Genomic DNA, 14,673 nt, shown 5'->3' on the forward strand with positions numbered 1-14,673 from the left:
TAAGACACTAGTTGGTTAAACACAGTTTTTAGTCAAGGTTGGGCCCCTCACACTGGTAGTTATTGTAGGGTCACTGGTGAGTGCTGGTTCAATGAAATGACAACAGCTCTTTGAAAGGACCTGCTTGCATCATTAATCCATCATATTACTTAATTGTGAGTTAGAATCCAAGATGACATATTATCTGTTATTTCTGCCATTGCAAATCTCTAATGGAAGGTAATTAATAATCCAGATAGCTGATCATACATTTGTTTTATCATGCACTCTAACTGTTCTGAGGCGATCGGTCCTTAGCATGCATTCAGGTAAAATGCCCTTTCTATAGAGCATATGCTTTAGGTGAAATACATAATAATTACAGGTCAGCAAATGTTGGAACTATGCCATTTGGTTATTTTATGCATAATTTGGGAGTAGTTTCAAGTGAATAAGTCACATTTAAATAGGTTTTATATGACTCACATGTAATATTAACCAGCACAACGAAACGATCAGCTTTGCTTGACTCAAATTTACGATCTTTAGCTGAAATTTGTATTAGCATCAGTTTTTGTGAATTTCTTGCTTTTTTAAATTTGTAAAGGACAGGGCCTCTGCAAGTTATATAATTATGCAAGTACTGATCATGACTCTGTAATAGGGGTTGCATTTTGAACTAGGCTTAACATAAGGCATACATAGCTATATTTCTGTATGTGTAGGTGGCCTTTCATTGTGAAATTTCCCTAATGTTAGATTTTATGCATCTTGAATTTTCTCTGTAGTTTTCCTTTGGATTCTTTTCGTAAATTTTTAATAGGAAGTGTTTGAAATTGGTCTGTAGCTGAAATTTACTGGGGCAACGTGTACCTTTAAAATAATGGTGTGGTGCTCATTGACTTATTACTTTAGGGCAAGTGCTTTGCTCATTGTTTTCCTAGTGGGGGGTTGTTTATGAAAGCACTCCATGCTGGTTTATTATTATAGGGTTGCTGATGAGTACCCAGGCTGCTGCTGCTATTTTTTCATAGGACAAAATAGTGCTGGGTATAGCAGTCCAGGCTGATGATCCAGGCTTATTCCTGATCCTGGTAATTGGCCCAAATTCCCTATGATGACAGAGGATGGGAGCCTGGAGAGACGACCTAAGAGCACACTGAGTGGGAGTGATGGCAGGCAGTCCAGAAAATTGTGTCCAGATCTCCTTGTCTGAGTGAAAGGCACCCAAGCCCAGGGCCTGGTGGCTGCCGTGAACTGGGGCTAGGGAAGAATGGAAATCTCAGATGAAGCTGGAAAAAGGAGGGCACTAAAGTGTTTGCAGTTTCTTTTAAAATCCGCATTAAAAATTTCCATAGCCTTTGTAACCAAATGATTTGGGTCCAGTGCTGCTATAGCTGGAGTCAATGGGCTGTAACCCCAGGTGGTGCCGGCAGCAACAAGGGCCAGGTTCAAGATGTAGGAGTTCCTCTTAACAATACAAAATGGAACCAACTTGAGCCCACACCCACTCTCCAGCGCTGAGTCTGTTTATAATAAAAGAAAACTTGTATTCAAAGGGAACGGGAACTCAGCATTAATTTGGGAAAACACTGCAACAGTGACGCAAAAGCATGCAAACCATAAGTAAACCCAGTGTCCTTTGGCTCAGTGTCCCATCTTGTGGTGTGCAAGTCCCTTTAACATGGCGCTCCTTGTCCCGCCGCTGCATCCCGCTCCCAGTTGGCTGTGCATGGTCAGCAAAGACCCAGAGTTTAGAGGTGCATCCGTGTGGCTTCACCTCTCACCCCTGAAAGGCGCTGGGGGGGGGCTTCAAGCAATGCCTCCAGTGCTGCTGCTGTGCGCAGCTGGTCACCGCCTCTGCAGCTGGCTTGCTGCTGTCTCTGCGGCCGTCTCCGCCAGAGCCTCTGGACTCCGCTGCTGCTGGCCGCCGGCTGCCGCTGTTCTCTCTGCCCCCTCCGTCGCTGTTACGCTCTCGCTGCTGCGGCTTGCCGCTCCCTGTCTGCCACCTCTCTGTTGCCGCCTTCCAATGTTCCACCACTCAGCCCAGTTCTTCGTGGCCCCACTGGGGAGTGGGGAATCTCTCTGCTAGGGGGCAGCCTCCGAGTTGTCTCACTGCAACGCGGACTCCGCACCAGGACTGAGGCTTAGCCCCGAGACCTGCCCCTCCGTGATTTCAGCTCTAGTAATCACTGAACAGAAACAAGGGCTCTCAGAGTTTGAGCAGCTCCATCTTTAAGTTTAAACGCTGGAGGAGAGTGTCAAATGGTGTCTGGGACTCTTTAAACAGAGTCCACATCACCTGCTAGGAACACCTGTCCCCACCCACTCTGGTTTTTCACTGGCATTTGGCGTCCATACGCCTTGCTTAACAAGTGAGGTTCCCTTGAGGGTGAGCCCTTTAATCAGGGCATGCTAAGCACAGTTCTGCTGCCCTTTACTCATACCCACAGGATAACATTTCACGACCCCCTGCATTCAATAATAAAGTGAGTTTTAACTCAAAAGAGCTAACGTGGTTCACTTTGGCAAAGCGACTGTGTGTAACCCTCCCCAGCCCGAACGCGGCACAGCTACTTCTCAGCAGTAACCTCCAGGCAAGAAGGTACAGAAGGAAATGAGGGTTCATACAAAAGCAATTGAATTCCCAAAGCTATAGTCTACATTCAGTTTATGTATAAGCTTCTCTATGTCCCCCTTCACCATAGCACCTGAACACCTCAAAAACATTCGTAAGACACCCGCCTAGTAGGAAGGATTGTTTGACAGCTGGAGAACCAGAAGCTCAGAGAGATTGTGATTAACCCAAGAACACATGGGAAATATGTGGCAGAGCTTTGAATCCAACTCAGATCTCCCGAGTTCCAAGCCAGACCATAGAATGATCCTTTCTCTCAAAGAACAACTCTTATCAGAATTGCTAACCACTCTGTACAGGCATCAAGGTTAGACAGCAAGGGAAGGCTGGTTTTATGCAGTGCCAAGTGAACATAGGAGTTCTGGAAAGTTTGGATCAATGCAGATAAACACTTAAAAAGTAGAATGCTTCCCCAAAAGGTCTAAACCTTTAGGGTTAGCAAAACGAGGCTGAAGTTCTTGTGAGAAAAGACTGATAGAGTTTCCTGATACTTCTGAATTCTGGTTCCAATCAAACCTAGAACAAAACAAAACCAAACCCAGTAAAATGTTAATCAAATGTTCCCAAAGTGCAAAAATGTCCAGAGATTAAGATCAGAAACAAAAATGTTGAAATACCATGAGAGATGGCCTCTCCTTTTGAATCAGAGGCACAAAATGTAGAGTATGTGCTGTAGAGGCTATGTGCTGGTAACTGTGAGTTATGTTTGTTTTCTGTGTCTTGCACCTTTAAATGAAAGGAAATTCGCTGCCTGCTGTGTTCTTAAGCAGTTCAGGCTGGATCATACTAAAGTGAAGGACATATTCTGCTTTCTCTCGTCTGGAGACTGTACCTTCATTCTTTCTTTCTTTGTTGTTTTTCCTCAATCCAAAATAGAACTCAGCTAGACTAAAAATTACACGTTTAACCTTTTTTGTATAGGAAACCAAATAGAAAATAGCAGACAGCTGATGCAAAAACCTGTCATCACAGGGGTCCTCATATTGTGAACTCCAAGCATTCAAACACCGTGACTTAGGCCTCCAAAATCACAAGATTGACTTAAACATCATGAGAGTTTTAAAAATAATAAATGTTGGATTCCTATTTGCCTTTTGGATTCTGAGCCTTTGGGGTTCATGCTTTCACACTCTTGTCTACAAGCACAAGGACCAAAAACTTACCTTTTTTGTTTTTGAATGACAGCTGAGATTCTCACATGATGACCTGCCTCCAGGAGCTGGTACTTTAAGAAAGGTTTCAGAGTAACAGCTGTGTTAGTCTGTATTCGCAAAAAGAAAAGGAGGACTTGTGGCACCTTAGAGACTAACCAATTTATTTGAGCATGAGCTTTCGTGAGCTACAGCTCACTTCATCGGATGCATACTGTGGAAACTGCAGAAGACATTATATACACAGAGACCATGAAACAATACCTCCTCCCACCCCACTCTCCTGCTGGTAATAGCTTATCTAAAGTGATCACTCTCCAGGAAGGTGAGTTTGTGTGTGTGGTTTTTGGAGGGGGGGGTGAGAAAACCTGGATTTGTGCTGGAAATGGCCCACCTTGATTATCATACACATTGTAAAGAGAGTGGTCACTTTGGATGGGCTATTACCAGCAGGAGAGTGAGTTTGTGTGTGGGGGGGGGGGGGGGGGGGAGGGTGAGAAAACCTGGATTTGTGCTGGAAATGGCCCAACTTGATTATCATACACATTTTAAGGAGAGTGATCACTTTAGATAAGCTATTACCAGCAGGAGAGTGGGGTGGGAGGAGGTATTGTTTCATGGTCTCTGTGTATATAATGTCTTCTGCAGTTTCCACAGTATGCATCCGATGAAGTGAGCTGTAGCTCACGAAAGCTCATGCTCAGATAAATTGGTTAGTCTCTAAGGTGCCACAAGTCCTCCTTTTCTTTTTACTTTAAGAAAAACATCCAATATTGCAAGACTTGCAATAGCACCATGAGATTGACAACAGTGCGGTCCCAATCTGGTATGGAGACTTTGCCAGTCTGAATTTGTTGACCTGCAAGAAGCACTTTAATGATGGGAAGAGGATAATATGAGGAGAGACTTAGAACTTTAGCTGGCATGAGCTGAGGGTTTAATATGAACATTTGCTCTGTTTGATTTTGAAGGTTCATAGATTCATAGATTCATAGATATTTAGGCCAGAAGGGACCATTATGATCATCTAGTCTGACCTCCTGCACAATGCAGGCCACAGAATTTCACCCACCACTCCTAAAAAAGACCTCACACCTATATCTGTGCTATTGAAGTCCTCAAATTGTAGTTTGAAGACCTCAAGGAGCAGAGAATCCTCCAGCAAGTGACCCGTGCCCCATGCTACAGAGGAAGGCGAAAAACCTCCAGGGCCTTCCAATCTGCCCTGGAGGAAAATTCCTTCCCGACCCCAAATATGGCGATCAGCTAAACCCTGAGCATATGGGCAAGATTCATCAGCCAGATACTACAGAAAATTCTTTCCCGGGTAACTTGGATCTTACCCCATCTAAAAACCCATCACAGGCCATTGGGCCTATTTACCATGAATATTTAATTACCAAAACCATGTTATCCCATCATACCATCTCCTCCATAAACTTATCGAGTTTAATCTTAAAGCAAGATAGATCTTTTGCCCCCACTACTTCCCTCGGAAGGCTATTCCAAAACTTCACTCCTCTGATGGTTAGAAACCTTCGTCTAATTTCTAATCTAAATTTCCTAGTGGCCAGTTTATATCCATTTGTTCTTGTGTCCACATTGGTACTGAGTTTAAATAATTCCTCTCCCTCTCTGGTATTTATCCCTCTGATATATTTATAGAGAGCAATCATATCTCCCCTCAACCTTCTTTTAGTTAGGCTAAACAAGCCAAGCTCCCTGAGTCTCCTTTCATAAGACAAGTTTTCCATTCCTCGGATCATCCCAGTAGCCCTTCTCTGTACCTGTTCCAGTTTGAATTCATCCTTCTTAAACATGGGAGACCAGAACTGCACACAGTATTCCAGGTGAGGTCTCACCAGTGCCTTATATAATGGTACTAAAACCTCCTTATCCCTACTGGAAATACCTCTCCTGATGCATCCCAAGATGACATTAGCTTTTTTCACAGCTATATCACATTGGCAGCTCATAGTCATCCTATGATCAACCAATACTCCAAGGTCCTTTTCCTCCTCCGTTACTTCTAGTTGATGCGTCCCTAGCTTATAACTAAAATTCTTGTTATTAATCCCTAAATGCATGACCTTACACTTCTCACTATTAAATTTCATCCTATTCCTATTACTCCAGTTTACAAGGTCATCCAGATCCTCCTGTAGGGTATCCCTGTCCTTCTCTAAATTAGCAATACCTCCCAGCTTTGTATCATCTGCAAACTTTATTAGCACACTCCCACTTTTTGTGCCCAGGTCAGTAATAAAAAGATTAAATAAGATTGGTCCCAAAACTGATCCTTGAGGAACTCCACTGGTAACCTCCCTCCAACTTGACAGTTCACCTTTCAGTAGGACCCGTTGTAGTCTCCCCTTTAACCAATTCCCTATCCACCTTTCAATTTTCCTATTGATGCCCATCTTATCCAATTTAACTAATAATTCCCCATGTGGCACAGTATCAAACGCCTTACTAAAATCTAAGTAAATTAGATCCACTGCGTTTCCTTTATCTAAAAAATCTGTTACTCTCTCAAAGAAGGAGATCAGGTTGGTTTGGGTTTGAATAATGATGATCCCATCACTAGGATTTCTCTCCCAACAGAGCACCAGTGCAATTCTTTGTTCTAGAATTTTAGCCCTGTTTCTATTCCAAGCATGAACCCATGGTCTTTAAAGCGTACTCTCCCTCCCCCCCCCCCCCCGCCCCAGCTGCCCCCCAGGAAAATCAGTGTGATCAATGTAGCTAAAACAGCCCCCAGAGAACACTTTGAAAGCCTACCCCCACCATGTCAAGTTACTCAGAAGCAGGACACGGTGGTTTATTTTTCAGTGTAACACATTTCTCTGCTTGTGTATGTGCAAGATTGCTCCCTCCAGTCTCTATAAAGAGCTCTTACACAGGGGGATGCACTGTTCACATTGCTGGAGGAATAGCCCCACTGGGAAGAACCATGCTATGCGACTGGCTATCAGTTGTCCCTGCAGACTCTGTTCAGGGGCAGTTTTCTTATCTCATTTTCAGGTGCTGGGAAGGAGGCTCTGTATAGCTGAGTTTTGCATCTTCTGCTTGAGCTCCAATCCAGTGCGTCAGGCACCCAGGCAGAGGGAACAAAGGGCGTCATCAACCCAATGTTCCAGTTCTGGCCATTTGGCAGAAATCCTGCAAAATGCCCTTGGCCAAGGAAATTTCTCTCTGCCAGGAACCCTACACAGCCTGAAAAGTGGGTGGTGCTGGGTGGGAAACAGAGCATGGCCAAGTTTACCAGGAGATGGAATGATTCAAGCCCATCTTTTCAGCAGCCTCCACTGTGGCAGAGATCTCCTATGGAAATAAAAGCTGTCCCACCCAGCAGAAAACCCGGAGGGGGCAAACAGAGCTACTGCTGCTTGCCCTGCCTCAGAGTGAATCCCCCCCTACGGTATGAGGAGGGAGCGGAGGTTAGCAATAGGGGATCAGGGGTGTCTAGCCCCTCTCTACACTAGCATTTGGCTCCTTTTTGCTAATTACTGCCCAGTTATGTCTTGGACTTACACTGCTTCTTAACATGGGGCTTGCTGATGGCTTCTGCCAGGTAAATGCCACATTTGCCCTTTGCAATAATCATTGTGTTTGGCCCTGGCATTGCTGCTGCCGGACTCATTATTGTGATGGAAGGGGGCAACGATTCTGCATCCATACTCCCCTGGTCCACCTTGCATGTACTAGAACATAAAGAACAGGAACTGACAGGTGTATTCACTGTGTTTCTTTTCTGCTCCATCACACAAGACATTAAACTGACTCTTGGGTCTATTGACATGGGGACAGGTACAAAGCATTAGTAGTCAGTGTATGGTTTCCTTATATAACAAAAGAACAAAGGTGTTGTTTTGAGGGAAGGAGGGACTGCTTCTGTTTTCACTTCACTTTCTAGTCTGCCAAGATCCCCAGGTGCCTCAGACATCCTGAAGTGCAGTAATAACTACGGCATCACAAGGCAATGCTAGGGAAATCTGCAGTATTATGGCAGGGACATCGGTGAGAGGATGTGGTTGGTAGGATGATTAGAATAGTCAAGACACCTGGATTCTATTCCTGGATTGGCCAGGATCACTAGGCATGTGGTCTTTGCTTCGGTTTCCTCATATGTAAAGTGGTTATAATAACACTGAGCTAGATTGTGTCTTTAGGCACAGTCCTGAGCAAGAGGTGGTGTGCAGGGTGCGTCCTCTGCACCGAGGAACAGTGTCCTGACCCAGTGCTGTCAGGGACTAGAGGGGTGCATTGTAATTTACTCAATGTCTGGGTAGCCCACACAGGGGTAAAAGAGGTGTTCTTACTCCTCTGTATGTCTCTATGCAGGCAGGCACAGACAATATAACAGCCAGTCGAGCTTGCATCATCATAATAATTCCTAGCTGTTATAATACCTAGCTTTTGATCTCAAAGCACTTTACACAAGAGGTGAGTGTCATTATCCCCTTTTTACTATGGGGAAACAGAAGCACAGAGATGAAGTGACTTGCCCAAGGTCACCCATTAGGCCTTTTCCTGTGAGTCATGGTCCAGTGCCTTATCTGTTAGACCATACTGCCTCTCTCATAGCGAGACGGGTAATTTTATTCATGTTTGTAAAGTGCTTTATGATTCGCGGATACAGCTCACTGTGGGCTCAATCCTGCTCTCACTGAAATCAGTGGGAGTGTTTCCATTGATTTCAGTGGGCACAGGATCAAGTTGTGTATAACTGGAAACTATTACTAGCATTTGTTAAAAAGGTGGGCCTGTCAATATTGCTTTAGTATCACAATTTATGTATGTGTGTAAAAAACCCTTATAATGCACAGAATTCTTTAATTGTTTTAAAATAGTAGCTAAAACTTGGATTATGTATGTATTTATTTATTTTATTGTAAACATTCCTTTCCAGCAATCTGAAGTACCCAACATTTGTCTGTCTCTCCAGGCATTTGGGCCACTATCATCACTTTGGTATCCTAGTGCCTAAGAATTAGAAATTCAAAGTAACTTAAACCAAAAATGAAAATGACCAGTCAGTTGTCACAGCCCAGATTAAGTGGAAAAAGTAACTGTACTGCATAAATGGGGAAAAGTGAGGCTTTCTATTGCATATGTCAGTTCTCTTATCTGCCATGTGGATCTCTGTGTTGTGGTTCACTTGGCCCCAGCATGATTCTCTTGTGTTCCTGTGATCTCTTATCCCTGAGGAAGATCTCAACTGCCTACTCTGTGGTTGAGACGTCTGGCAAGTATAGCAGGAAGGATAATTTTTCCCTTATTGTTGAGAAGAACATTTTTATTCTTTTGTGTTTACTATATCATTAGAAGTGCTCACAAAGAGGTGGGTATTCTCCAAAATCTCCAGTTCCTTGACCTTTAAAGCTCACTGTGGGAAGACAAAACACTGGAGCTGTGATAAAAGAGATGTTGCTGAGCACAATGTAATCATCAGTTAGAAAAACAGAAAAAAATCCAGAATAAAAAGGTTGTGCCATTTTTTTCCTTTGGCAATTTAAAGGGACAGTCAATTTAAAAATCATATATTGGAAACAAAATTCCTTATCCATAAATATTTAGCTTATTAAATCTGAAAGAATAATAAAAAAATAAATTTTATCTTCACTCTTTATGCTTTTTTTTAACTTTGTGCCTTTCTCTCAGCTTGGACAATGAGTATTCATAAAGTCAGTTTCATATTTGTTTATAGGTAGATTTACTTACAGGTTCTCAGGAATGCAATTTTTTTTTGAGGCACTGGAAAGGAAAATGTGTTTATTTGAAAACAACTTTCTGTTAGAATGTTTTTATCATGAGAACGTTTCTGTTGAGTTTGGGATTTACAGAATGTTTGTACATTCACTAAATGCTGGGTATTATTTGAGTTGATAAGTAAAGTGGGACAATTTTTTTTCTATTTCTTCTTTTGTCAAAAAATGCACTTTGGAGGGCCTTTGGTAAATAGTTTGGGTTTGGAAATTTATTTATTTTTTTTAAAGAGTCAAAATGTTTCACTTTGACCATTTTAAAACATTTTATGTCACCTTTTCAAAATTTAAAATTTGGCCAATTTAAAAAGAAAAACATAAAAAGATGAAAAACACCAGAAACAGCCAAATTTGGGGGGGAGGGAGGGAAGAAAAGTGTTTTGAGTCAATTCAAAATGTTTTGGTTGATTCTTTTAGTTCGTCAATTTGATGAAAAAATGTTTTTCAATTCAAATAGATCCAGGTTTGGTTTGTTTTATTTTATTTTATTGGTTGTCCTATTGTATGAAATATATGGACCAAAGGAGTGAGTGTCCAACATTAATTAGTGTGACACAAGGTCCAGGCTTTGGTATATAGAGACCTCAGCCTGCTTAGTGCCATGGCAAACACGCTATTAAATATCCTTTTATCCTGTTAAAGATACAGACAAGGGAAAACAGTTAAAGCATTTGAGATGTTAAAGTATTAAGTAAGGCTTTAATTTTAACAACATCCCCTGTTCCCTATACTTGAGAGAGTTTTAGAAGGAATGAAAAACCTTGTTGGACAGTCTCTTAGATGGTATCAAAGATGGTAATAACTGGCCTATTGGGGGAAAGAGAAGAAGCTAGCTGAGATGGATTGGAGCTGTTGATTTTGCTGCTGTTATTAAAGACCAATCCTGTTTCATCTCAGGTGGTGTTTGGGGTCAGATGGAGTGGGTAGGTGTGCAGTGTCATCACATTTCTCTCTCTTTAGATTGGTCTGGTTAGGACGTCCCTGAGGATTAGGGAAATGAAGGATCGGGGTCTCAGGAAATGGGAGTTAAGGGGTGGCCACCATGACGGTGAACCTTGCTGTAGTAGCCTCCATCTTTCTTTCTTTTCATATGGTTTTCTATATTCTCCCTCCAAATCTCTTTCTTTAAGGACCCACAATGGGCTGGAATAGCCCACTGCATCATTATTTTGTCCACCAATTATGCCTAATATCTAACACACCAATTTTGGTTCGTTAATTTCCGATTCCACACCTTTTGTTTTTGTTTTTCTTTAACCTAGCATGATTTCAACATGGTCCTTGAATTATATCAACATGGCCTTTTTTATTTGGCATAATTTAGTTTCTCGATCTGGTTCTTTTGCACCTGTTCATAACATTCATTATGGAAATCAACTTGACTTAGTTTTTATTGACATTTGTTCTACGTTATTGTAACATTTTATGAACTTTTATAGACTTTTTACAATTAATTGCACAACTAAGGTAAATTTGTAGATCTCTAAACCAAAAAAATTCATTATTCACTCAGCTCTAGTTAATAGTGCCTTTTACCCAGTTTCTAGTTTACGGCAAATGTAACAAATGGAGGGTTTTTATTAACAACTAGATTCGTATACTTGCAAATGCTCTGAGGTTTTCCTCAGACATAAGAATGAGCTAGCAGCCAGATATACTTTTTATTTTGGGAGATCACTGCATACTATGTTGACTTGGCGATGAAAGGGAAGTTTACTGTTTTGAGAACATAGCAACCCTTATTTGTTGTTTTTTTTTGCAAGCAATACAACTTTAGAATGTTCACTGGCCAATCCAAACCCTTTGAGAATGTTCACCAGCCAATCCAAACTCACCCTCATTCCACAAACACTTTTCAGAAATTCTGTTCATCCCAGGAATTGGGTATGGACCATCGTGCAATTCCCACAACAGAATCTCTTGATGTTAAGGTAGGGCACTCTGGCTGAGGAAGGTTTCTTATGAGAAACATAAAGATCAGCGGAAACTGCAATTGGAATGAAAATCAGTATTCATTCAGACCTCATATACTATAATGTTTACGTAAACCACAATGTCCCATCAAGGTTTAGACTTAATTGAAGTTCAGATACATTCCGATTTCTGAACCAGACATACTTTGCCCTTTTCAAATCAGTCTTCTGTGGTGAAAGCAAACAGCTTATTCCTCCTTCAAAAGATTTATTCCTTTCACAGCAGATCCCAAATGGTGTTATATGAGACACAGGAGATTTAATGGTATATGCCTGACACAGGTATCTGTTTAAAGTGGGTTGATTCTATGTATGGGTTTGTTTTGGTTCAATGACCTTTACAGTGTTAATTAGACCCCATCTTCTTCATTTAATTAAATTATTATTATTTTATGTTTGGGATCAAAATTGACTTGACATAAAGTTATCTATTTATTAAGGGAATTCAGCCCTGTACTGCAGCCACTTTGAGCCAGCTATGCTGGTGCAAAAAAATGGCTTCAAAGGGGCTTTAAGATCCTGCAGGGAATACCCTGGTGCAGGAGGCCTTCCTGCGAGATGCAGGGCTGGCCACAGTGACTCAAGCTGGAGCCACTGACATAGTGGATGTTCCAGAGGCAGGAGGAAGTGTGGCTGGGGAGCATTCCTAGCTATTTACCCTACAACCACATAAAGCCCATATTGGCTATGGCATTCTCAGTGCAATGTAGGGCAGCCCTAATCCTTGCCCTAACCAGCTGAACTGTTCCCCTTCCGCTGGCAGCCTCAGGATAGGGAAGGCATATGCTGTTCCCTTCGGTCCCTATGCTGGGCTCTGCACTGGTGCAGGGATGAATTTAGATCTATCCATTGTAACTGGAACCTTTGCAGTTAATAATCAGCACCCTGAATATCATTTGCATCTGGAGTGGCATCCCATTCAGAGCATGGGGCACAGGTAGAAAATGCTCCCCTCTAGCTTTCTCTTCTCAGAAGGAGAGTAACAGCTTTCTGCTCTACCTGCAGATTAAAAGTGACCTTCTAGATCAGATCCATGCAGTGTGCACTGCAAGAGTCTAGCCTAGAGGGAAGGCAGGCATGGATGACGAAGGTGGGGCCCACATCCAAGAGGACAAGCTGTGTTGAAAGCTAAAAGTTGCTACCCTATTTTTCTTCTCCAATATTCCTCTCTATAATTTCCCATTGTTACCATGCCTATTTTTATTAATTGGGCTCCTGATACTTTTACTAATAAATGTATTGCCATTCCCTCTTCTTCCTCACAGCTATGGGTGAACCAAGAAGACGGAGTAGAGGAAGGAACCAGCGAAGTACAGAATGGCCATTTGGATCCAAGCGCCGACTGCCTCTGTCTCAGCAGAACCCTTCAGAACCGAGACCAGATGAGAGCCAATGTAATCAATGAAATCATGAGCACAGAGCGCCACTATATCAAACACCTCAAGGACATTTGTGAGGTACGTGGGGGCTGTGGGGAGTCTTCAGTTGCTAGAACAAAGAAGAATAGTGTGTGACCAGGATCCAGATATCTAGACTGTAAGCAGGTGGTGGGGAAAGAGAGAGAATCTCCAGGCTTCATCAAGAGACTTGAGTCTTGTTTTTAAGTGCAAGGAAAGGTCATTAAGGGACAGGATTGGCCAAGCCACCGTGTGAAGCATCACATCAGCCTTTAGAGCAATACGCTCCTTCCAGTCATCAACAAAAAGAAAATGAGGGCCAGCCACACTGTTCTATTCTTTCACCCAGGTTTGGGGCCTGACCACAAAATGCTTATTCCTAACCATCACCAATGATTCAAAGACCTGGAAAAATCACGGGAAATTCCTACATTAAACGATTGTTTTAGGTTATTGTACAGTTCATTGTTGTTGTCATTTTTTATGATTGAATTTATTTTATTTGGTACCCATAAAAGAAGAGATTTTACGAACTGTGGCTGGGAACTGCCATAGACAAGGGCTTTGAAATTCGCCCACCCTCCCACAAACATCTTTGCCAGTCTGCCACATTCCTGTGCCTTCAGCACGACCCTGCTGTTTCAGTCACGGGCTCCCCACACATTTCTGCCAATGCAACACAATCCCCGACTGCTATCCCAGTCCTAGGCTCCCCACAAAGCTCTGCCACTGCTCCCTAATCCTGACTCAAAGCTCCCACTGCTACTCCAGTGCTGCATGCTCAGACCGCTCTGTATAAGCACACTCTAGGCCAGCCTCACCCTCTTGTGCCTTTTGTGAATTTACTTTCATCCTGACTTGGATCATCGCTTTCTGTTCTTGTCCTTAGCCTCTCTCCCCACTCCCACGCCAGGCGGATAGGTATCTGTACCAAGTCATCATGTGTTTGTAGTTGTGTACAAAACTAGAGTGAGGGCTCCAAAGTCTTTTCACCTGCTGACGTAAGCCTGGTTGAACCTGGCTTTCCACAATCAAAAATTCAGTCCTGCACTAATCCACTATTCCATCTAGCCTTATCTACTGGAAGGGGATGCCTCATATCCAAATAACCAGGCTTACAATACTTAGGATGCCTGAAACCAAAGGCTGGATACTGAGAAGGTTCTGCTCCTTCTGAGGTAGATTGAGTTCCAAGCACTTTAATGTGTAGAAATCATTCAGCTGAAACCTTCAAAACCAAGATCCTGTTGCTCTCCATAGACATTAAAGATCCTGTGACAGTTTTTTTGTAAAAGTAGGTGGATTGTCACTTTCATTGATCATACCTACCTCTCCTCCCACAGCTATCCAGCTTGCAATGCAATGCCTTTCTCTCTGCAGGGATGGCTGTGTGTGTGTGTGTGTGTGTGATATCTATGAGTAAGGACTGAAATGTGAACAGATTTAGCTGAAAATTGAGTTCAAATTAATTAAAAATGGGACTATTAAGAAAATGTTCTGACTTTTTTTCATACCCATCCTACTAACAAATGGCCAGATTTTTATCCTTCAGACATTCCGTAGAATTAAAACTCAGTGCCAGCTACCTTTGAATGTACATGTGAAGACATTAGGGGGTGTAATTAAAGAAAGATTAGTATCAGTTGCTTTTGCCTATCTTTCCTATTATGTTCACAACTTTCCTTTATTCAAAATGGCTGCCATTTCCTCTAATTTACAATGGGATTGAAACTCCCCAAGGGGATTGGAGTGACATGTGCCCTCACT

At 42.4% G+C, this 14,673-nt stretch overlaps 1 protein-coding gene across 10 annotated transcripts in view; it reads left to right on the forward strand.

Annotated features, from left to right (window-relative positions):
* Window positions 1-14,673, forward strand: part of ARHGEF9 (Cdc42 guanine nucleotide exchange factor 9) — a 259,935-nt gene that overhangs the window by 178,071 nt on the left and 67,191 nt on the right. For all 10 annotated transcript variants that reach the window (XM_048863961.2, XM_048863962.2, XM_048863963.2 and 7 more), the window contains one exon: window positions 12,775-12,966. In XM_048863961.2, the coding sequence (XP_048719918.2) occupies window positions 12,775-12,966 (192 nt within the window). The remainder of the gene's footprint in view (window positions 1-12,774; window positions 12,967-14,673) is intronic.

This window comes from Caretta caretta, chromosome 9 (assembly GCF_965140235.1).
Source record: "Caretta caretta isolate rCarCar2 chromosome 9, rCarCar1.hap1, whole genome shotgun sequence".
In the NCBI taxonomy this organism is placed as follows: Eukaryota; Metazoa; Chordata; order Testudines; family Cheloniidae; genus Caretta; species Caretta caretta.